Genomic DNA, 25,880 nt, shown 5'->3' with positions numbered 1-25,880 from the left:
AAAGAGAGTGAGAGTGCACAAGCGGAGAGGGGCAGGAAGAGAAGGAGACAGAGAATCCTAACCAGGCTCTGCACTATCAGTGCAGAGCCCGATGTGGGGCTCGAACTCCTGAACCATGAGATCATGACCTAAGCCGGAATCAAATCAGACACTTAACTGAGCCACCCAGGCCTCCTAGCCAATGCACTTTTTAATGCTAATCATTTTATTGTATTTTTGTAATAGAATAAGTTTACAGAATTCTGAATAGCAAAAATATCAAATCATATGGACAACCTTTGCCACACGTAACCCAGAAGAACCAAAATGCAAACTGCTTAAAAGAGGAAAGAACAGTGGCGCCTGGGTGGCTTAGTCGGTTAAGCGTCCGACTTTCGCTTAGGTCATGATCTCGCGGTTCGTGGGTTCTGGCCCCGCGTCGGGCTCTGTGCTGACTGCCAGCTCAGAGCCTGGAGCCTGTTTCAGTCTGTGACTCCCTCCCTCTCTGACCCTCCTCTGCTCACGCTGTCTCTCTCTCTCTCTCCTAGAAATAAATAAAACATTTTTAAAAAAACAAATAAATAAATAAAAGAGGAAAGAACTGAAAACACTTATTAAACATAAAAAGTTTCTAATTTTTTTTCTTACTTTTTCATTGTTTCAATCTGAACTTCCACTTCCGTTTTTTCTATTACAATTTTCTCATAATGACTTTTCCAGGCATTGGAAGCTGAAATAGTTTCAGACAGCTTGGCCTCCTAAAAAATACGTTAAGTACTCATCTTGTAATTGAGTAACACTTTGCTTTTGTGCAGGTCCCTAAACACAAATACAACATAAATAAGGAAACGTTCATCCTATAAAGGATGGAACTTTTGATATAGAAAATTTTAGTGTACAACTCCGAATATAAGAAACTTTTAAAGTAAATGTTGATAAAATCTTGATTATTAGTATTGCTTTATATGCACATAGCAGCAGCTCCAACACAACATTTTAAGGATGTTGACATAACTATTTTCAAACAATGTTTCATAATTAATGAGGATAATTTCCTTCCTATTTCTTAAACCTTTCATTTTGCATTCTACGTATAGGAGATGCTAACAACCGAATAAGCACATGGAGGAGAAAGAAGCCCTCTATGGTAAATACAGAAGCTCTGCAATTCCATAATTCCATAGCATTTAATAAGGCAGCCTTATTTGTCATTGCTATGATGATGTCAAGCTGTTTTGTAGACGTCACGCCCACGGGCCTTCAGACACGGTTACTGTTAGTTAGCAAAGAGATGAAAATTATAGTGATGGCTTTATCCATTTTGAGTGTGAGCTCCCAGACATAGAAATTTTTGTCTGTTTTATTCATTGCTATGGCCTTGAATAGTGCCTATCATAGAGGAGACTCTCAATAAATAATTGTCAAATGAATCTACCCTTTACAAACCCATCTAGAGAGACACAGTGCTTGTGCCCCCTGCCCACATTCCACTGAACAACAAACTCACTAGGAAGACAAAAGTGCCAATAATTATTAATCAGAAGATCCAGAAGTAGCAATGATAGCAGTTAATATTTACTGGGGGATTTTTTCTTTCCTTCCATCATTCAACCACTTTTTGTCTTACACTTTTTTTATAGTAATATTGTTGATACACTGAATAAAGCCTAGTATTCTGTTTTCATAGTTTACATTTTAGGTTGCACTATGAAGTATAAGTTGGAATCTGTGTGTGTGTATAAATTATAAGTTGGATAATATACTATAATATAAAGATACTTAGAAATTGTATCTGTAAAATAAATGCTATGAAGAAAATTTAAGACATGATAAAATAGTTGGGGAACTACCTCAAAAGGAGTGGTCAAGGAAAGCCCCTCTGATGAGATGTCAATTAAAAAGATGCCTGGAGAAGGATAGATACCATATGTTTTCACTTATAAGTGGAAGAGGAGAAACTTAACAGAGGACCATGGGGGAGAGGAAGGGGAAAAAATAGTTGGGGAGAGGGAGGCAGGCAGGCAAACCATGAGAGACTCTTGAATGCTGAGAACAAACTGAGGGCTGATGGGGGCAGGGGGGAGGGGTGGGGGGAGATGGGCACAGAGGAGGGCACTTGTTGGGATGAGCACTGGGTGTTCTATGGAAACCAACTTGACAATAAACTATTTAAGGGAACAAAATTAAAAGACGCCTGAATGATTAAAAGAACCAGCTATCGTGAACCCGAGAAAAACATTACAGCCAGAGATAACAGCAAACAACAAATCTCTGTGTATTAGAGGAATAGAAAGTAGGCCAATATGGCAAAAAATATAGGACTGCCAAGGCAAATGTGCTTTCCAGTGTATTTTGTCGTTTATCCCTCCCTACAACGATATGAGATAATAATATTGCCTATCTCTTATTTTGTAGATAAGGAAACTGAAGGAAGTGAGGTTGAGTACCTTGCCCAAGGTTAACAAGTGGAAGGGCCCTCCTGTACCAAGAGCAGGAGCATGAGTGACATGATGCTATTTAAAGAGGAAAAGCCTGAGACCGTTAAGGACTTGATTAGCTTTTCCACTCAGTAACATTTTCAGGTATTCAACTAAGTCTTCTAACCCTCTAGGTTGTGAACTTTGTCCCCAATTCTTTTTGTCTCTTTTGGGTCTGAATGTAGATCATCTTTAAACGTTAACACCTGAGCTTATAAAATATTAAGCTGCTTTGTTTACACAAGAGTTTATACATGTCCGTTTCCTTTTCTAAAGCCTCGAATAATGCTACAAGCCTTGACGTAAGTTCTTAAGAGGTGCAATACCAGGGAGACATTAAAAAGAGTAAATATTTTATTTTTTTATTTTTATTTTTTTTAAATATTTTTTATTTATTTCTAGGAGAGAGAGAGAGACAGCATGAGCAGGGGAGGGGCAGAGAGAGAGGGAGACACAGACTCTGAAACAGGCTCCAGGCTCTGAGCTGGCAGCACAGAGTCTGATGTGGATCTCAAACTCACAAACTGAGAGATCATGACCTGAGCCGAAGTCAGATGCTTAACCGACTAAGCCACCCAGGCGCCCCAAGAGTAAATGTTTTATTAACTGCTAATTGAACAAATATAATAATCCATCGAAAACAACAAAGCACTAAGTTCAATTTTCAACTTTGTACTACACCCAAAGATAACTTTCACATGGTGTGTTTACGTCAGCGAATGGTTTTAAGTGCATTACACAGTTCAAATGAAGTGAATTACTGAATGAAGTCATATGGTCTAATAACATAAATCAGCATTTCCCAAACTGGTGTTCCTTAGAACCCGTTCCAAGAGTTGTTTTGTGGGTAAAACAAGAGGTCTGTGGTTAAATAAGTGGTGAGAAATTATGAGTTCAATACTCTTCATCATTCTGTCTTACTTTACTGAAGGCCTACTCAGGGCCTTTAATGTGCTAATATACACTGTCCGTTTCCAAGCGGGAATATGTATGAAGCATTACCCTTAGTTTGCATTAGATGCTCTGAGACACATTTAACATATCCTTTGATAAAGTTCCGAAGGCAAGACTGGTAAGTTTCAATATGCCAATGTGACATTCTATGTAATCTTTCAAAAAAAGACTAAAGCAACAGAGTAGAGGGAGTAAAATTTTTCTGGTATCAGTAGCATTAAGAGAAGAATAAGATTTATATTAAGCATTATGACATTATCTACATAAACTAAATATATAGAACAGTTAAGAAAGAATTTACAAATACTTACCCGATCTCTAATTTGGGAGGTAAGGTTTTCCATGTTTCCAGTAAAGTGTTTAAGCCTTTGTTTGTAAATTTTAGATGCTTTTTTTAGAGCTACAGTTTTTTGCCTACTTGATTCTTTCATTGCTACAGCTTCATGCTTATTCTTTCTCAATTCTGAGTTCCAACCAGTTATCTTGGTTTCTAAGTTCTAAAAAAAATATATTAGTAATATTTAAATTATTTCAGAATTCTGATCTTTATGTAAAATTGTAAAAATATGTAATCTTTCATAGATTTTATCAAAAAGACTAATCACAGGATTAGTAAAAAGTAAAGCAGTAAAGAAAGGTAGTTTCACCAATGTTTATTTGTAACCAGTTATAGAATGAAAATTTAAAATATACAAGCCTATAGAAAACTAATCCTCTTATTAAAGATACTAATATTGGTGATTACGGTACAAGCATTTTCTTAAAACTTTCATAATTAACTAGGCTTTTAAAATTTTTCACATCTAGAATATTATACACAGTACTAGTTACTGAAAATCAAAAAAAACATAATTGAGCTGGAGACCATTCAAACAAGATACACAAAGCTCAAAGGTATCAGTAGCTCCCTACACATTAGGACTCTTTACTTGCAATGATAAAGGCTTAAAGGACATATGATCAAAATCTATAGATCAAGAAAGAGATGAGATAAACATAGGCTTATTTAGCAAATTTTAATTTACTAGAATCAGGGGGAATGCCTGGACAGTTAAGAGAGTTACATCAAGGGCAAAAAAAAGTACTGCTTTATCCAGTAATTTTATGGAAGTTATTATGCCAAGACTAAAGAGGCTTAGAAAGGTTAATAACGATCAGGTCCATAAGAGTTAGTAAGGGTAAAAAGACGTCTGAGGGGCTGAGGGATGTGTTTCTATCCACTGACTTTAACGATGTTAGTTGGCGTCACTGTTTCCTTACATATCTCTTGGTGGCATAACTAGAGACAGAATATTAGGATCGGTGGATGATGGCCATGATTTAGTGTGATAATTCTCATACTTTTATTTTGAATTATCTTATGACTTTCTATTTAAAGTATTTGACTACTAAATATCTAATAATTTAGAGACTTAAGATTTTAATGCTTTTACATTTTTTGAAAATTGTATAATACTGAAAAAAAGTTAAATTATTACAGAATTTAGGTTTCAGTTTAACCTAAGTGATGTCTTGGGTAATCATTTTAATGGAAAAAAATCAAAGGAGTCACAGTAAAAGATTGGGTTTTTTGATTCAACTCCATGATCAATAAAAACTATGCTTCTTAACTTCCATTAAAATTTAGATTAGAAAGTACATCTTAAATAAGATTTAAAGACTTGTTCTCTTTGAAAAGTAAACTAGGTAGATTAAGAAAAGTAACAAAACATTCTTAAACAGTCTTTAGAAATCTACTTAAACTAAAAAAAAATCCCATGAAATTTTTCTTAAGTAGTTTCATAAGCACTTTTTCATAAGAAAGTTTTCATTAGGACGAAAACAAGACAAAGAGCAGTCCAAGTCTACTGAAGACTCCACAGGAAATACAGCTGTCATTCCTCCAGGAAACCACAGGGTGTCACCATCACACCACAAATAATTGCTACACTTGCAGCAAGAAACCATTTTCAACACCAAAGGTGAAATAATAATTTTTTTGGAATAAGGTTCCAGCCAGGACATTCTCACTTCCATCTCAATTTGATCACTATTAGGGAGTATACAAATTATCAAATTATTTTTATGGTTTCAAAATAAATAACTCCTCAGTCTTTTGCCAGATGAACAGAAACACATTTAAAACAACTAGCAGCCTTTCCCAATTTCCAAAGAACTACACATGCTGTACATTATAATTAGTCTGTGTCTTCTAAATTGTGAAAATATTCTTTATCTAACTGCTACATAAAGATCCAGAAAGAAAGCTGGGTTCCAAATATCTTCGGGATAGTTCTCTGAGAACTAAAGTATAATTTTAATTTTTTTAAAGACCTACATAAGAAACTGACTCAACTGAGTCAAAACTAAAATACGAAATAACTGAGATTTTTGTTGTCAAACTGAGTTATCTTTGTATTCTAAAAAGAACCTTGTGAAACCTAATCGAAGAACTAAACTATGATCCCCCAATTCATGCCTTAAATTCCAAAACTGTTAGAGGGAATGTAGAAAAGTCAGTAACCTAATGCAACCTCTTGTAATTATTTCTAAACAGCGGCATTCTTGTAAAGGAATTTAAACTCAAAATGTTGAATGTCATAACAAAAATCTTAAGATTTTAGTCTTATATTCGCCCTCTATATAAAAATAGCTAAAACTAACTTTAAAAAGTCATTTAATATTTCATTTTGAAATTGAAGAAACATATTTCCAAAAACTTCCTTACTGTTCTTTGAGGACATAACTAAAACTTGTGAGAGAAACTATGAGAGATGATGATCTGCGGTGTCAGACCACATGTTCACGACAGAGGCAGGCAGTATCAACCCCAGCTCATCTGTGATGCCCCAGGACACCACAGGGGATCCATGGGGGAAAGTGCTTAAAAGAACCTGTAGGAGCACAAAGGACAAAATTTACATTCCACATAAGCCTGCCTAATGTCCCTTTACTGGGCAAAAGCTTTTCCTCCTTGAAGAAAAAAACCAAAACATCCCCAGGGAAGTCTTGAAACACACCACAGGTTACAAACACCTGCAAAAGCAAACGAATTTAACACAGATGCGCTCACATTCAATGGGAGTTATCTTTGCACACTTTCCTTAAAGCGAGAACACTGCATCTTTTCCTTCAGCAAAAATAATGACAATAAATCCAGTTAGCTTGTGTCCTATCATAGATCCTCAAATTCTTCTTTCAAAGTGCCTGGGAGGTTTCCAAGAGAATATTTAAACCACTGAGTTTAAACCAAAAACTCCCCCTTAATTACACTGCTAAAAAACTGTGTGACAAGAATGCTACTCAGTTGTCTAAATACCAAAGCTAGGTTAACTGATTTTAAAGTTGTCATCATTAATGACAAGCACAAAAATAATACACATTTATTGACTGCATAATAATGTGAGAGTATACATTTATGTGTGGATGTAGAAAATAGACAAGAATTCTATATACCAAAACATTGACAATGGTTTTTATATTTTAAGTTATTTTAATTCTCTCCTTTATATGTTACAAATTTTCCACAATAAACATAAATTAACTATATAATGGGAAAGATTTTTAAAGATATTCAACCTCTAGAAATCCTCCCTAGATTGGTACTCAAGAGAGCGAGTATTTTTATACTGGGATTTGGAACCAAATCTTGAGATGGGCCAGAAATCTTAAGAATTGCCTCAAATATGTATTTCCCATGGCAACACTCAGATCAAATTCTTCCAAAACCACCAAATTCCAGAACTAAGGAAAGGCTTTATAGTTGTTCATTAATTTTATCACTTAAGCTATAAAAGTGAATGAATATTTACAACCTTTATATATTCTTTTAATTTATCATTCTCTGCTTCCTTTTTATGAATTTGGAGCTGTAGTCGTTCATGTACTATTTTTACTGACTGTGAAAAACGGTTTGCTTTCAAAGCATTTGCCTATAACAGAGAAAAAAAAATGTGTTATTTATCAAAAATCTTTATCCATACTTAGACATGATCTAAAAAGTTGATTAGAAAGCAAAGTACCACTTTACATTAACCATGATCTCCCCCATTATAAAATATATTTTATATAAAACTATGGGGCTATTTTCTTCTCTCCCACTTTATTTAATGATTCCTGATAATCTCCTTTTGAAAATTCCTACCTATCCTAAGTAAATTGTGTCTAAAATGGTTCCACAGGGGCACCTGGGTGGCTCAGTTGGTGAAGCGTCAGACTCTCGATTTCAGCTCAGGTCATGATCTTACAGTTGTGAGATCAAGCCCCATCTTGGGCTCCTCGCTGAGAGTTGAGAGTGGAGCTTCCTTCAGATTCTCTCTCTCTCTCTCAAAATAAACAAATATTTAAACCTAAATAAATAAAATGCTCCTACAAATACCAAAATTCCTTAATTTATACAAAAATTTAAATACAATACACATTTATGTATAGTTCCTAATGTATAGTGATTTATATCAATTACTCTGACTTAAATATAAAAATCTTTAAGAAAACTGAAAAAAAAAGATATTTCATAAAAACTCATAAAATATCCAAATAATCTAAAAACCTTCCTAGATCTATTTTTGAGGTTATGGGGGCCAGAATGGAAAGAGGGAAAAGAGGGAGTCAATATTAAGAAATATGATGAATTAAGCTCAGAATTTGCTTACCTTTTCATTCTGAAACAAACAAGAAAGTTCTTGAATATAGGTCTCCTTTTCAAGTACCTTCTTCTTTAGATTCTTTAGCAAATATAATGTAAGAGTTAGAAATATCACAATGTGGATAATGTTGATTAATTTTATAAACACAAGCAGCATATACATAAAAAATGTCAGAGTAGACACAAAGTGTAAAAAGACTTACAGTATTTTCACTTTCATTATCAGTTAGCTTCTCTAACATACTGGATAAACTGTCCCCTACCTATAAAAAAAGGTATTATAAATCAGTGCTCACCAGCATATTTCTCTACATACAAAAGTAGAAAGAAGAATAAGCATCACTTAAGAAATTAATATGGGCAATTTTATGCACAGTTTAGATTTTTTTAAAAATCACCAGTTTTTTGCCACAGTGTTTCAAATCATTTTGTGTCTACAATTTATGAAGTTAATTATATACCTAATTTCTAAATAACACCTCAAACTACAAGCCAATGACATAAAAACCACAAAAATCTGGGGTGGCTAGATGGCTCAGTTGGTTAAGTGTCCAACTTCAGTTCAGGTTATGATCTCACAGTTTGTGGGTTCAAGCCCCATATCAGGCTCTGTGCTGACAGCTCAGAACCTGGAACCTGCTTCAGATTCTGTGTCTGTCTCTCTCCCTGCCCCTCCCCTGCTCACATCTGTCTCTCTCTCTCTAAGAAATAAACATTTTTTTTAATTTAAATAAACATTTTTTTAAAATCTTTCATACAAAGAAGCTCAAGGTACTGTTTATAAATAGGTTAAAAAGATCAGCAACCTTAATTCTATCAAGTGAGAATTTTTTAAAGAATTACAGCACATTAGTAAAGGAATTCTATGTAGACATTTTAAATAAGAACACAGAAAAATGTTTAATCATTTTGAGGGTCATACTCCTGCTTGAGAAGGTGAAAAAGCTATGAATTCCTTTCACCCAAAGGCATTTATGCCATGTACAAATAATGCAAAATTGTACACACACTTTCAGAGGGCTCATGGACTGCATGGAGCCCACTCTTGGACTCTCTAAAGGTACACCATGGACTGCCTGGCATACAGATAGTTCCATTTCTCTTGGGTAAATACAACTTGTAAGTGAATGTTCACAGCAGTTTTATGCATAACAGCCAAAAAGCAGGAGCAACCCAAACATCCATCAACTGAAGAATGGACAAATAAAAATGGTATTGCCATACAGTGAAATATTATTCAGCAATGAAAAGGAAGGAAGCACTGATGTGTGCTACACATCACATGGGTGAACCCTGAAGACTTATTTTAAATGGAAGGCAGTTATGAACAACCACATATTATAGGATCCTATTTATGTGAAATGTCCAGTATCAGAAAATTCTTAAAAACAGAAAGTAGCTATTAGGGGAAGGAGGGGTAATTGGGGGGTGGGAGATAAGAGTGGAGATGGAAACACTCTAACAGTGTGGTGACTGCTACACAATTCTGTGAATATACTACAAATCACCAGAATTGTACATTTTAAAAGGTATGTGAATTATCTCTCAGCAAACTGTTACCCTCAAAAAAATAAATGAATGTATAAATACAGCTTAAATTCTAAGAAAATTTTATTGTAAGTGGAAATGAAATATACCAAATGAGAATTTTTGAGACAGAAGATACATATATATTTTCCAAAAAAAACATGCTGCTTTCATGTAGAACTATTTTTGAAATATTAAGAGTAAGGGTTTAGTTTAATGATTGCTATTCCAAGCAAAAATTCAGGCATTCTTTCCATTTCAAATATACCAATATTTTAATAACTACAGTTTCAGAAGTAGTAAACCCATCAATTGAGAAATAGATCTATTAAATTAGTGCTTAGGGTCCTTACTTGTTGGTATTCTGTCTTTTTAAGAAGATGTTCTAAGGCTTGTTTTACATGTTTAAAAGTGTCTAATTCTTTTGCTAATTTTTCCTGTTTAGAAACCTTCAAACTGGATGCGAAAAGATTAGCCTGACAAGAACCACATACACATTTTAAGATATAGCATTAAGACACTCTAAAATACAATGTTGCGATTATCAAATAGTTTATTCTAGTAACAAAATCATTTTTGCACATAGTATGAGTAAATTTTGCAAAGTTTTTTAATAGTAAATAGTATCTTATATTATACATTAAAGTAATGAAATCCAAATAAGGGCTTAAGCCCTAAAGTATTTCAAGCATTTACTTTAACAAAACTAATAGAATACAATCTATTTTTTGTCTCTAACTCAAAATTTAGTTCACTGAAATTTGAGAATACAGGTTTCTATTCCCTATAACACTACAGAAAATAGATCTATTCATCTCTCAGAATATTTTAGTTTACATTCACTCTTGCGAAAGTTGACACTCTAGTCCATATTTAGGTAGGTCAAGCACCAAGGTATACATTTTCTGCTTATCTTCTTATCAAGGGCATGCCTGAGATGATATTTGGAGGAAAAAATTGCCATTAATAACAGATATAAAGAAGAATGATAAACTGCAATTTTTTTATATCAAATACCAGCATATGAGCATAACTACATTAATATGAGACCACAGTTAATGCATTCTGAGTATTATACTAGCTTTATTTTATTAGGTGTTCATAAATCAAGTACTCACATTTTCAAAACTAATCTCTTCAACGGTATCCTTAAATAATGGTGAAAATAATTCTAGAGAACAGGTTGCTAATTCAGACTCCTTAAATGTTCCTTCCAGTTCAGTCTTTCCATTGAGGACGTCCTGCTTTCCACTAGATATGCACAAAGTTAAATATGTCATATAAACTAGTTATATTTTTATGAAAATATAGCACAGCTTGACTAAATATTACAGTTCTAAACGCTGCTCTCCAAAATGTTACAGTAAACTGTCACTGAAAATGTATGGAATTTTTCCTATACTCCCCTATTTTTCTATACTTAATATACACAGTTTTTAAAACATTTGAGATATGTAAAATACAAAAATGACCAACAGCAATGTTTCACTGTGCTACTTGATAATTACTGAATATCTCTTTTCTAGTTTGTAAAATGATTTGGTGTGAATGTTTATGTCTTTTTTTATTTCCCTTCCTTCTCCCTACTCTAAACCCAAAAGATTTGTCTTTCTAGACCTTACTCCCAAACTGTTTCTTAAAAACTTACTGCTCACAGAAAGATTCCGCAGAAGAATAAATAAGCTAACCAAATGGAACCAAAAGAACTCAAGCTCTCCAGAACTCAAAAAATCTTTCACATTTGGCTTTATAATAATCATCATTCAAAACAGAACTATTAATATTTGCCTTCTTGATTGCCTAGGCACTACTGGGCATCACTGGAAGAAATATTTCTTTGGTCACATTTTTACACCCTGAAATCAGGATGCTTCTTGTTATCTTTGTTAGTCAAGAGGCAGTCCCGAGCAGTCTTTCCTGCACATGCCTAAAACTCACAGAATGGAAGGACAGTGCTTTCAAGAACATGCCAGAGATGGATGCACACTTTCTAACCCCCAGGAATGGAGGTCATAGAGGGGATGAAGGAGCTGGTGAAGCACGAATACTCAGCAACATTCCAGAAGAAGACACTGATATAGGCTTGCTATATATCATAATTAACAGCCCAGCACCAATAAATCTTATTTCAGTTAAAAATGCTCCTAAGAAAACTAACAATAGAACTCCCCTATGACCCAGCAATAGCACTGCTAGGAATTTACCCAAGGGATACAGAAATGCTGAGGCATAGGAGCACATGTACCCCAATGTTCATAACAGCACTCTCCACAATAGCTAAAACATGGAAAGAGCCTAAGTGTCCATCAACAGATGAATGGATCAAGAAAATGTGGTTTATCTATACCATGGAATACTACATGGCAATGAGAAACAATGAAATCTGGCCATGTGTAGCTACATGGATGGACCTTGAGGGTGTTATGCTGAGCGAAATAAGTCAGGCAGAGAAGGACAAATATCATATGTGTGCACGTATAGGAGGACTAGGAGGAACTTAACAGAGGACCAATCAGGAGAAGAAGGGGGGAAATGGTGGGGGAAAGGGAGAGAGGCAAACCATGAGAGACTCTTGAATGCTGACAAAAACTGAGGACTGATGGATGTGGGGGGGAGGGGGGATGGGCATGGAGGAGGGCACTCGTGGGGATGAGCACTGGGTGTTATGTGGAAACTAATTTGACAATAAACTATTTGTAAAAAAAAAAAAAAAAAAAGAAAAGGAATAAAATGCTTCAGTATTTTCAAAAAAAAAATAAAAATAAATAAAAAAATAAAAATGCTCCTAAGAAATGTCATATGATCAATACTCTCAATAGCAAGGATGACTCTGAGTCAAAAAGTGACTCAGAAGAGTTGGATTTTGAGTATAAAAAAGTTTTGAGAATACCCTGCTTTATTTCACTTACATTTCATTTTTATATAAGCATAAAGTTACTTAAAGTAAAATAAATCTATGTGTAATTAAGTTTGAAGGAGCTTTTTCAATATTTATAAATAAAATTCCATGTAATAAGAAAACACTGTGTCTTTCTTTAATAGGCAGCTTTTTTCTTTCATTAAAAATGCAATACAATGGCTCATCAACAACTGACGGCATCTTAGAGGCGATGTCAGAAAGCAGATTGTGTTCTTACGCACTGCTGGCTTAACAGGATGAGCCTAAGAGGTGGGCTATAAATGACAATTGTCCATTATTAAAAACCACAGGCAGAAGAAAGTCAAGAATGGTTATATATGAACAAATATTATCGTCACTTACAACAAGCTAAACTAGAAGCTGGATTGTCCTATCAACAGTGACAATAATGGTGTTTTTAAGACCATCATATTGGTGAGCAATGAATCATATAAATAATATAATAAGTGTATTCCCTGTTCTAAAAAAGATAGCAAAATATGACAGGTATTTGTTATATAGCAATGTTCCAAATGACAGTGAATTCATACTCATTAGCTACATTTCCAAAGTTCCACTGTATTTATTTTTTCATTTACCTTAGCTATAAGGCTTAATACTTCAATAATTCTCAATAGCTAAGGTTTTCATTTTCATTTGCTTTCATTAAGATTCCAAAAACTAGTCAAATTCTGCCAAATGAGTATATTTGTAAGGAGGTTAAATAGATACATGAATTGCCAAATATGAAGAAGGTAGTCTTGTAAGGATGCTGTGTTTGATTCAAATAATTTACACTATGGACAAATCATGACACCCTGAAGTCAGAAAATCAGATATCCCCTGCTAGCATTGAGAAGACCACCTGAGATGACTTTCACTGAGAGACTGTGGTAAACGTTCGTTCTCTGGGGTACTTTTCAAATGAGGACATGATTCTTCTGAATGACTTCCATCAACTGCGGATTTCTCCATAAATTTGGTGAACGGATTTATAAATGGCGTCCACAACAACTTCTCATAAGCTGAAAGTTAGGAAATATTTTAATCATTAAATTTCAGTAGATTCTTTTTTCTCTCATTACCCTGTAAAATAGAAATCCTAAACATGTGTAAAGAGTAATATTTCACAGACAAAATAGAAATTATAATTGCTACTCGTTGTGATACTAATTTAAAAAGTATCAAAATTGCATTGCACCACCATTCAACAATTGCCAGTTTCCAAAGTTTCCAAAAGGCCTGTTATTTCCTACATAACCATAAGAATGCATAAATTTTTATTAATCTATTTCTTGAGTATTATAATATCTTAATTCAGTCAAACTGGAAGACAAATGTAAAAACTATGGTTAACTCTGGTCCTCAGTTTGGTTTTATCTCCCCAATAGGAAATGTAGGTTATTTATGCCTAGAATAGTAGAAATCTAATATACTTTCGAAAGTAGACTTCCTACAAGGAAGATTAAGTTATTCTTTTGAAAGTAGACCTTTCAAAATTAATTTATTCCGATCTCCCAGCTCAATCTAGGATATTCTTTGGTGATAATAAATAGATGACAATACTTCTAAGTTTTACTAAGTTAACTGCTTTCACTCAAACTTAAAGATGTTATTTTAAAATTTTTTAAAACTTATTTATTTTGAGAGAGAGAAAGAGCACACAAGCACGCACACGCAAGTAGAGGAAGGACAGAGAGAGAATCCCAAGCAGGCTCTGCACTGTCAGTGAAGAGCCCAATGCCGGGCTCAATCTCACAAACCCTGAGGTCATGACCTGAGCCAAAATCAAGAGTAGGACCCTTAACCAACTGAGCCACCCAGGTACTCCAAATGTCAGTTTTTAAAATGTGAATACTCGTGAATTTCTTCAGAACTGTTCCATTTGAAGTAATGAGTTCGTGTTTTGGCAATCGTTAAGGCTGTATTTTCATAACTCCATTATACGATAATGTGTCTCCCTGACTTTATTTTATATTCATATAAAATCAAATGTTATATTTAAGATTTTCTGCATTTTTTCAGAAATATGTTACCTCTTTGTAATTTATTTTTATAAATCTGCATTGTACGATACATATGTTCAAGAATTTTCAATACTTTGGGTAGATGTGAAGAAATTACAAGTTGAAAATTACTCATAATATTTCCAAATTACAGACACTTCTAAAGCGTCTGTAAAAATTTATCTACTTTTGTCTGAAGTTTCTATATACCACCAAAACAAATAGTTAGGATATAGGCCAATAAAGAGCATGCTTATATTTTTTAAATACCAGCAACTCATGTATGAGTGGAAGTGCTAACATCTGTTAGTAGGCATAATGATATTTTGAGCTATCTGAAGTCTAGAAAAATTTAAAAATATATGGATACACAAAATCAAATAAAAACCCAAACCTAAGAGTGAAGAAGAATATGATCTGGATAAGTCACTACCATCAATAGTACTATCACCTACTGATTTGTTTTCTTCCAATAGCTACCCCACTCACAGAGGAACTGCTCTTTACCTTTCATCCATTCACTTGTTTAAAATTTGTCTCTTTGCACTTTGGAATCTCAAGAAAGAATACCTTATTTATATCTGAATCTCCAGCACCTACAAGCCTTATAAAACCAAAGCAATAATGGAAGGAGAGAAGGCTCAACGTTTAGAGTAGTTAATGTGATTAAATCAAGACAGATGCTTTTTACTTATTCACCTCACTGATTCATCTTTTTAGGGATCATTAAAAGAAAAATGTTTCCTATATTTGGAATAAAAGTTCAAAAATTAATGTAAGAGGATTAGGGATCTTCAATTTGTAGACATATTTTATAAGATTCAGTTTGGTATCAGTATTTTACATGAGTTTTTACTTGGCTTTGTGGGTTATTGGTATCTGTTTATACAATTTTTCTAAAGTTTTATCATATAATGAAATCATACAACATTTTCCTGCTTCATCACCTGTAAAAAGTAACTATGTCTTATCTTAAAGGATAAACAAATAAAATTAACACGTTGTGAAAACAGAGATTTTAGAATGATTTTTGGCCCAACATTCAAAAATGTTCTCTTCATTATTGACTCCTTGAAACATAAAGAACTGTTTAATCCTCAGATATACCCATAGAAATTATTAGCAATTATATTCTCACAATCTAGAAGTATTTCTAGGATAAAAATTGTTCAAAGTTTCCAAGACACTCCGCTATTTTTGTGTTGTGACAATACTATGACCCAAACCATATATGTGCCGAAAAACAATGTAATAATTTCCTTTAGCATAAAGAGTCCCACCTTTATAAAAAGTGCTATCATTTTAGTGGACCAAATGTATTCTTGGATGGAAAAGCAGACGTTTCACAAGAAAATGTTTTCAATTACGTGGAATGTACTGCCAAAGGACAAATACATTATACTTCTGTACAACTTGGTGGTGAGACAAAGACATATGCTGCACACATATTTAATAATCAAACCCCTCAAGACTACCAATTTAAATATATTTTAATGTTTAAAGAATTAAATTTCCTATACAGAGATGACTTTACCAGGCCCCTATCAAAAGGGGATGTACTTAAAGCTTTTTCCAGGCGTGGTCATGGCTTATGCTGACCCAGCTACACTCACTAAACTATGTTCCATTCTGGCCAACAACAAGCATTTGAGGGATGGCTGTTCAGGGACTGTAATGCCGGCCTCAGTCAGAGAAAAGAAAGATGACAGTTCATGACCTTCCTTAGCATCTAGATTGGTCTCAGTAAGCAAACCAGCTGCAGACAAATATGTATTTAAAACTAATCTCTCTGGAAAAAAGCATAAGAATCTCACAGATTTCAATTTGTTTTGCCAAACATTAATTCTTGGAAAACTAGCTCCCAGTGGCCTCAAACAAAAGCACACAGCTTCTATTGAAAACTTCACTGAAATCATCATCAAAAAACACAAAGTAGATATAGGAATGCTGCTCATTTCTCTCACCATTCTACACACTAGGCAAAGTTCACTAGAGGAGAAATTGTAGAGCCCTGAAGAACAAATGTGAGTGTGGCAAAACGGAAGAGAAAAGGGCATTCTAGGTAGAAGGTCAAGTACAAGCAAGAGGAGGGAATCATGAGGGGACATGATTTGCAAGAGCAAGTGGCAAAGTATGAGACTGGGCACACTGACAGTGGTCACTGTATGCCAAGCTCAAGAGCTTGAACTTTTTCCTAAGGGTTAAGACAGACCATTAAACCATTTTCAGCAGGGTAATAACAGATCAGAGGTGTGTCTTTAAAAGACAAATCCAGTGGTATCTTGGAGAATGAACTAGGTACATGGAGGGGAGAAGAGTAGAAGCAATGAAACTGGTTACTAGAGTCTCACATGAAATCCCAACATTCGTTTCCTAGAAAAACTTTCGAAGAAATCAAAAGTTGTTTCCACTGGTGATAAGAACATGAAAAACAATGAACGAATTAGAATACCAAGAGATCAGTACAGACCAAATAGAACACCTCACTTACCCACGACCTTCTAAATGTATTCCTCCACATATCTGTTCCAGAAAATGACAGTTTATCCCATTAAATACCAAAATTAACCTACTATTTGAAGAAAATCTTCTGAAAGTATTATTTCTTCTTTTTCAAACAGAGTATAGGTAGCCTGAACATAATTTAACCATTCCTTAATGACTGAGAGGCAGCATATTAAAATGAAAGGATACTGGGCCAGACTCACCCGTTCTTAATCCTTAGAGCCACTTGATACGGACACTTAGCCACAGTGAGCCTTAGTTTTCTCTTCTACAAAATGAGAATAACCTTTGCCAGCCACAGCTGTGGGGAGGTCTGAACAGAGTGAAGCAGCACTTACAGGTGGGGTTGTGTCTGTTTGAATGTTTCTTAAATGTAGGGTTCCTTTGGCTCACTATTGTGGTTGCTTTCCCACCAGATCTTCTTTTTAAATTTTTTCATTAAAAAAAATCACCCTGAGTCAATCACCATTCCTTAACTCACTTGTAGACTTGAGTTACCTATGTAAAACTTTCCAAAAACAATTCAAGATCTATTCGTTATAAAATCATTACAAATCTTCAATGTAGTCATTAATTTGAGTACCACTAAACCAGATCCCAAGGGAGAACAACGGACTTCCAAAAGAACTGAGCCCAGTGGGTTGATGTTATATCAACCTAATTGTTATACCCAGTTCCTTGGGTCTCATTCATTTGTACAATATAAACAAAGCCATTTTCTCATACCTTTGGGTTTGGGGGGATATAAAAACTATTTTATACACATTAACTGAAAGTAGAAGAAAACCAGAAGCAGAAAATGGTACCTAGCTGTTAAATTACGAACACGACCAATGCATGCTTAGTGTTAAGTGTACGGAAATCAAACTAAGACAGGTTTTCTGCGGTATGTTCCTTTAACTAACCAAGTGGTGTTTAAAAGTACTCCAAGAACCTCATTCATTCAAAAACACCTGAAGCCTTACTATGAGTGACAGGGAAAGTTTGTCTGCGAAATAGACGTTATCCTAAACACCAGCCCCGCTGTGGCTATGGTTTTCTCGATCAACAACGAGCACCCCTTACTGACTACCTATCCTCAAAACCTGGCATTGGTTTACTTAATCTCCTTTATTATAACCACTCCAAAGTGATTATTATTATCCTCATTTTCCAGATAAGGAAACTGAAGCCAGGAACGTTAAGTGCTCGGATCAAGGCCACACATTTGAAGGGGTTTCCTACAGAGTCTGGAAACCTAGAAGGAACCTAGAGGACTTAGTTTCCGAGGTTTCTTAGAGGAATCTTCACATAAGGAGCCTACTACAATCTGGTATATTACATAGCGGTCGCTTAAAAGCCAGCCAAAAGAGTAAGAAAGCCGGCAGTGTATGGGTTTAGTTATGGACAAAACCATCAAGTAAGATCTGCCCTTATGTCCCAAACACCACACCCTCCCTAGGAATACAAGCCTCCTCGCTGCCTTTTCCCCCAACCCAGGCAGTCAAGTCTGGGCGAAGCGGCAGGTATGGACAGAAAGGAGCTAGTCTAGCTCTGGATGGACGCGAGAGCCCTTAACTGCCGGGACCCACCACAGCCCCAGGGATCAGAACTCCGAAGCGTGCCCGCCGCAATCAAAAGGAAGCTGTCCAAGCCCAAGCTTCCCCCTCCCAACAGCGTGCTTACGCCCCCGCCGTTGCGTCAGCACGCCCCCGTGACGTCAGCCCGCCGCCGCCTGGCCGTGGAAGGAAGAAGTCCGGAGGGGCTGGCAAGATGACACTCAGGGAACATTAGTGGAAACCGCGGCCAGCGTACCTGTACTCTCCAGCCCTGCGGAGGCTAGGAGAGAGCGGGACGCAGGGAGAAGTGCAGTCGATGAAAGCTAGAAAAGAAGTTAAAGGACGCGAGGTGGCAAGCAGGCGAATTCCTAGAACCGCTTGCGGTGGAAGTGTGCCCGCCCAGGTGCAACTGTACTGAAAACTGAGCTAGTAACCATCAAATAGCTTCTCTGGCAACGGCTGCCCCGCCCCTTCCGCCGAGCCGCAGTCGGCGCAGCTAATTGGCCGGACTCGGGAAAGCAAGCGCCGGCCTCTGTTGCTATTGGTGTGAGTGAGGGGGCGGGGCTTGACAGGCGCTTTGTCTCTCAGTTGCTGCTCTGCGTCAATTTTTCCCGCCTGCCATCCAAACCTTTTGTTACGAAAAGGCGGCACTTGTGTGTAGTTACCAAAAATCTTAATAGCTCAACCGAGAAAGGGAAATAAGGCCGATTGATTCCGAATTCTTCTGAGACGGCCTGGAAGTGCTCTGCTTTTGCTTTTTATTTATTTATTTTTTTTTTTACAAATAGTTTATTGTCAAATTAGTTTCTACATAACACTCAGTGCTCATCCCCAAAGTGCCCTCCTTCATGCCCATCCCCCCCTCCCCCCCACATCCATCAGTTGCTTTTGCTTTTTAAAGGGGAGATTTGAAAAAGCCAAAGCAACCGCGACTACAAGGAACTTAGTTTTGTTTTGTTTTGTTTTTAATGTTTACTTATCTCTGAGACAGAGACAGAGCTTGAGGCGGGGAGGAGCAGAGAGAGAGGGAGACAAAGAATTGGAAGCAGGCTCCAGGCTCTGAGCTGTCAGCACAGAGCCCACGCGGGGCTCGAACCCATGAACTGTGAGATCATGACCTGAGTCGAAGTCAGACACTTAACCGACTAGGCTACCCAGGTGCCCCAAGGAGCTTAGTTTTAAATCAAATATATGGTATTGCTGTTTAGCTGAGATTCTTCCCCAGGCCTCTTTTATTCTCCTGTAAAATGTGAGACACGCACAGTGATCTCCAAGGCTCCTTTCGGGTCTCAGATTCTTTGCATCTGCCCTACAGCCAGGTGCTATAATGTATAAACTCCTGAACAAGCAAGGTTAGATTTTATTTGGGAAAGTAAAAACTCTCCACCTCACCTTAAAATTCATATTAAGAACTATACACCATCAAATGAAGTCCGCAAATAGAGCAACTATCAACTGAGAAATTTAACCATGACAAGGCATACCTCATTATTGGTTTTACTAAAGAATATTTTCCATTCATGATTCCAGCAAAGTTTTTTTCCCCCAGTGCTGATTGTCCAGCAAAAAAGTTCATGACAGTCAAAAGTTCCTAACTGTTCCATATGTGCAAATGCTAAAAAGCACTGGGGACTGGACCCATCTCACGGGCAAGTCAACTACTATACTTTGGGCCAGTTTCCTATCCTTTAAAAAAAGGCCGGGGGAGGGGAGGGCGGCCTGCGGGGGGTAGGTGGGCATGTGGAGTTAGGGCAAAGGACATATTTGAGGGTCTTTCCAGCACTTACCTAGTATTCTGGCTAACCTTACTAGCTTGTCATAATAAAAATAATTGTACACAGAGCTTAGACTTCTTTTATGAAAAATACTTATTTTAATTAAATTACATTGGTATTAGATGTAACCACCTTTATTAATCATTCAAAGGGAAAAACATTGACCAAAAAAAAAAATCTCAAAATGATTACATTAGACTCTCAATTGACTATTTTAACCAAACCGTCCAGGTAAATATGGTATCCCTCATCCTCTAAATCGAATCCAACCTAATCTAAGTTTGAAATCTGGTTGGATAGTGAATTTTTGGACAGAAATATCCCTTATTTTATATAATTTAAATGGAAAAAAATTCATTCCAGTGCAACCTAAACTGCCATTCAATTTCCCCAAATATCATTAAATACTGACTACTTATGAAATAATCCATCAAGGATTTCCTCATAATTTAAAGCAGAAGCCAGCATACTTTTTCTGTAAAAGCCACATAGTAAATATTTTAGATTTTGTGAATTATATAGTCTCTGTCATACTTAACTCTACCAATGATGAATAGAAGACGCCATTGGAGATATATAAACACACTGTTTCTCCGTGTTTATTTACCAAAATAGATAACAGGATGGATTTGGCCCACAGGACATAGTGTGCAGACCTCTAATATAAAGCATTTAAAACATCAAGTATGTCATAAACATTAAAGATATTAGTGTGTGGAGGATGCAACAGTGCAATGGTGGATAAGTAATTTTGTTTTCCTTCCTCATGGGAAGAAATGTAGAATGTAAAAATAGCAAACAATGAAATATTAAAGATACTTGATAAGTACAAATAAAACTTAGCAAAATAAAAAAGCCATTTAAAAAAGTTTGGTCGTGTAATAAATTATTTTCATAGGGCTTATCCTCCACTCTGAATTGCATTCTTTCCAACATGTTTTGGTTTTCTTTTACTGTTTTAATGAATTTAGTGGTCTAAAACAACAACCATGTGGCAACAGCTGGTGTCTCTCATGCAGTTGCAACATGATTGCCGCTGAGGCTGGAATATCCAAGATTATTTATGTTTGGTGACTTGGTGGGTAAAATTGGGAGGCTTAGGCCTCTTGTATCCATGTGGCTCTGTGTGTGGCCAGCTTGAGCTTTTATTCATAGCAGGTGCATCCCAAGAGTGAGTGTCCGAGGCAGCAAAGGAAGAAGCTGCAGGTCTAAGGCCCCACAAGTTACACAGAAGCACTTCTGCTGCGTTTTGCTATCTAAAATACATCAGAGAGCCAGCCCACACACAAGGGAAAGAGTAAAAGCTTCTGCCTCTTGATAGGACAGGGTCAAAGTCACATCAATGGAAAGACACTTTACTACACAAGGCATCTAAGGTATGTGCTATTTCCTGATCATCAAGTCCTATCAGCACATTATCATAAATGTAGTGGACTACAGTGATGTCCCATAAGTTGATGAAAAGATCATGGTCCCTGCACACTAAAGTAGGACAGAGAACTAGAGAACTAACACAGCCCTTATGTAAAGCAATAAATTATCTGACATTCTCTCACTTCCAGATAAAATCAAACAACTTCCTCTGTTCTACGCATATTAGGATTACCAAAAGACATTTGCCAGAGTGGTATCTGCATGGTAAGTGTTAGAAATTGTGCTTCTTCTGGGCACCTGGGTGGCTCAGTCAGTTAAGCGTCCAGCTTTGGCTCGGGTGATGATTTCATGGTTCATGAGTTCAAGGCCTGCGTCCAGCTCTATGCTGACAGCTCAGAGCCTCGAGTCTGCTTCGGATTCTGTGTCTCACTCTCTCTTTCTGCCCCTCCCCTCCTTGCACTCTGTCTGTCTCTCTCTCTTAAAAATAAGCATTAAAAAAATTAAAAGAAAAGAAGTTGTGTTATTCACCTGATAAAAAGACTGCATACAGATCAACATTTTAGATGACCCATTCATTTTCTACCCAGACCAAATTGAAGGTTTAATGGGAATGTGGTGAGAATCACCACTCGTGCATCTTTAAAGTCTTTGATGGTGGCAATAATCACTAGAATTCCCCTAGAAATATGGTATGGATTTTGGTTTACCTTTGCAGTAGAAAAGGGCCATTTGAGGGCCAACTAATTGGCCTTCTGATTATAATAGCCATGAATGAAGCAATGCCAAGATGTTGTAAATGTGAAGTTCAGGTCTTTTTTTCATCAGATCTAGTAATTTTTCATTTCATTTATAGGGACACTATAATCAATCACCCACTACTAAAGATCCCTCCTAATCTAACAACTATGATTACTGCTCTGGCCCTGCTTTCTATAATGGTAACCTTAGCTATCTCATCCCTGATGGTTAAGTGCTATTACTTGGCCTCTGCCACTTTGAGGTCCTATTATTTCTGTTAGGGAATTGGGGATCCTATTTAACTGCATCATCTCCTAACTTCATGCCTGGGCTCAGAGGACAGCAGCTTCCTCTCGCTCACAATATTTTCTCAATGCATTAGTGAAGAGAAGGTTCTCCAGGCCTTTTTAGGACACAATTGGAGATAGGTGACTGGGTGACACATGATAAATCCATTCCAATCATTCTATCTCTTTAAGTCTTCTAACTCAATCTTCTAAAATATATCATGAGATTTCTAGCATCTCAACTGTATTTAATGCAGGCCACCATTGGACCCAGGTTTCAAGGAACCAAACAAACCTTGAACCACTCCCAGATGCTTAGGCAAGCATGATGAATCCATGGTCTTTGGTAAGTGTATCCATACTCATAATTTCAATCTCTTCAAAAATTATATTCCTTCATCCCTAGTCTAATACCCTTGGAATGCATTAGCATATTACATAGGTTTCTGCCAATATAAATAAGCAAAGCTTGCACATTTTTTTTGTATGAAAGACTTCTCCCAGGTCAGACATTTCACTTGTGCCCTGAAATATACTGAGATCTGAATCTGTAGATCTATAGATCTAATAATACTGGTGTCTAGTAGGTAGAGGTCAGGGATGCTGCTTAAAATTCTACAATGCACAGAACACCCCCTACAACAAAAACTTATTCAGTCCAAATGTTAACAATGCTAACAGTAATAAATCCTCGTCCAATACAGAGGCCACTAGCAACCTATGGCTATTGAACATTTAAAATGTGAGTAGTCTTGAGACATGTTATAAGTGGAAAACATGATTTTGCATATGAAAAAAGAAAAAACATCTTCATTTTTGTAATAATCATTTGTTGAAATGATAATATTTTGGGTATATTGAGTTAAATAATACATATTATTAAAATCTAAATTTTGCTCTTCTTTATAGTTTGTAAATTTGCTACTAAAATATTAAAAATTATGTAGATGGCTCACATGCTATTTCTACTGGATAGTACTAGTCTAGAGATAAAAAGAAGTGATAGCAGTGAATTATGGGGAGAATAAGGAATATTTCACAAAGTTAATTCCTCAGATGAAGTTATTTCAGAATTTTCAAATGAGACAGAACTAGTCTTATAAGATAGAGAAGAAGGACTTTTTCAGACAGCAAAGAGCTCTTTAGGGTCTATTGAGAAGATAGAATGTATACTCTAACTAGTTATTATAATTTTCAAGATCCAGTTTCTCAATCAATGCCTTAATTTTTTACCTAAAAGATCTGGTGGGTCTGTTTATTCAACTTCTTTGGAGTTCAGTCTTTTACAGCATTAATAATTGATTTGGATGGGTCATCCTAGCAACCCATAGAGATATATTTTTAAGGCAATCATAGAAGCTCTCTGGATCTCCAAGCTTATCACATTTTTCTTTATGCATCTTAGTACAGTTATAAACAGCAAACCCACCCATCAATCTTTGTGTTCTTCATTTCTGCCATTCCCACCAAAGACTTCCATCAATAACTACTTAATTCCTGAAGCCTACAGGCTACTTTCAAATTGAGATATAATTTAAATTCAATAAAGTGCACAGATATTAAGTGTTCAGAATATGAGTTTTGACAATTATACACACCCATGAAGCCACTACCTAAAACAAGATCTAGAACATTTACATGAACCCAGAAGTTTATTTGCATTTCTTTCCAGTCCATTAACCAAAAATACCTTCACCCCCATCATGCACGCACACTCCAAAACTGCCACTGTCTAACTTCTGCCATTAGATACTGATTTGCTTATTCTCGATCTTTATATAAATGCAATCATACAATATATATTCCTTTGTATCTGCCTCCTTTCGCTCAATATATATGTTTTTTTAGATTCACTTATGTTGTTGCATAATTTAGTAGTTTGTTCCTTTTTGTTATGAAGTAGTATGATTCAGTTATCTGAATATATCACAATTCGTTTATCAATTCTGTTGATAGATATTCAGTTATTTGCAGTTTTGAGTTATCATGAATAAGGCTACTCTAAATATTCTTATTAAAGGCATTTTATGAATATGCACTTTCCTTTTCTTATCTAGGGGTAGAATTGCTGGGTCATGGAATATATATGTGTGTGTGTGTGTGTGTGTGTGTGTGTGTGTGTGTGAAAATGCTATATTCATCTCAAAAATCATTGTACCAGCAGTGTATGAGGGGTTCAAGTGCTTTACATCTTTTCCAACATTTCTTATAGCCACTTTTTTTTTGTTAATTTTGGTGATTCTAGTAGATTTAAAGTGACATTCATTATGACATTATTTGCATTTCCCTAATAACTCATGATGTTGAGCACTGTTTTATAGTTATGAACCATATATATATCTTTTATGAAGTGTTATTTTTCCTGATTTTTATATTGGGTTGCCCTTTTATTACTAATTTGTAGGTGTTCTTTATATTTTCTGAAAAAGTCTTTCATGAAATATATATAATGAATATTTTCTCCCACTTTGTACTTTGCCTATTCATTTTCTTAATGGTACTTTTTGGTAAGCAAAAATGTTAAATTTTGATACAATCTAATATATCATTTTTCCTTTTATAATTTTGTGCTTTATAACTCTACATTTGTGAAGATATTATATTTTATAGGCATTTTATGATTCTAAGCTTTTATATTTAAATGTATGATCGATCTTGCATTTATTTTTTTAAGGAATGGAGCAGGTGTCAAGGTTTACTTCATTTTATACAGATATCCAATTGTTCTCCCATGATTTATTTGGAAAGCATTCTCTTTCACACTGAATTAACTTACTGCTTTTGATGAAAATTATTAGACCATTCATGTGTGAGTCTACTTCTGGACCTTCCATTCTGTTCTAGTACTGGATAATCGAAACATATGCCAGCATCATATTCTCTTGATTACTGTAGGTTTTTTAAATATTTTTATTTATTTCTAGGAGAGAGAGAGAGAGAGAGAGAGAGACAGTGTGAGCAGGGGAGGGTCAGAGAGAGAGGGAGACACAGACTCTGAAACAGGCTCCAGGCTCTGAGCTGGCAGTCAGCACAGAGCCCGACGTGGGGCTCGAACCCACGAACCGCGAGATCATGACCTAAGCGAAAGTCGGACGCTTAACCGACTAAGCCACCCAGGCGCCCCTTGATTACTGTAGTTTTATTTAAGTTTTATAATTAGGATGATTTCATTTACTGTAAGGGAGGTTGTCCACAAG

The 25,880-nt window shown here is 35.9% G+C and overlaps 1 protein-coding gene across 1 annotated transcript; it reads right to left on the bottom strand.

Annotated features, from left to right (window-relative positions):
• Positions 1-627: 627 nt before the first annotated feature.
• ODF2L (outer dense fiber of sperm tails 2 like) lies at positions 628-25,496 on the bottom strand (the record flags this gene model as incomplete). The annotated part of the gene is made up of 9 exons (XM_039255732.1): positions 25,460-25,496; positions 13,326-13,485; positions 10,680-10,812; positions 9,915-10,037; positions 8,238-8,297; positions 8,042-8,113; positions 7,205-7,321; positions 3,722-3,907; positions 628-737 (listed from the first exon to the last, which is right to left on the bottom strand). Coding segments are annotated over exons 1-9 (992 nt in total), but the record flags the coding sequence as incomplete, so codon positions are not given.
• Between the last annotated feature and the right edge of the window lie 384 nt (positions 25,497-25,880).

This window comes from Hyaena hyaena, unplaced genomic scaffold (genome assembly GCF_003009895.1).
Source record: "Hyaena hyaena isolate Hyena2069 unplaced genomic scaffold, ASM300989v1 scaffold_544, whole genome shotgun sequence".
Taxonomy (NCBI): domain Eukaryota; kingdom Metazoa; phylum Chordata; class Mammalia; order Carnivora; family Hyaenidae; genus Hyaena; species Hyaena hyaena.
Note: the sequence above shows the minus strand (reverse complement) of the source record. Positions and strands in the feature narration are given on the sequence as shown.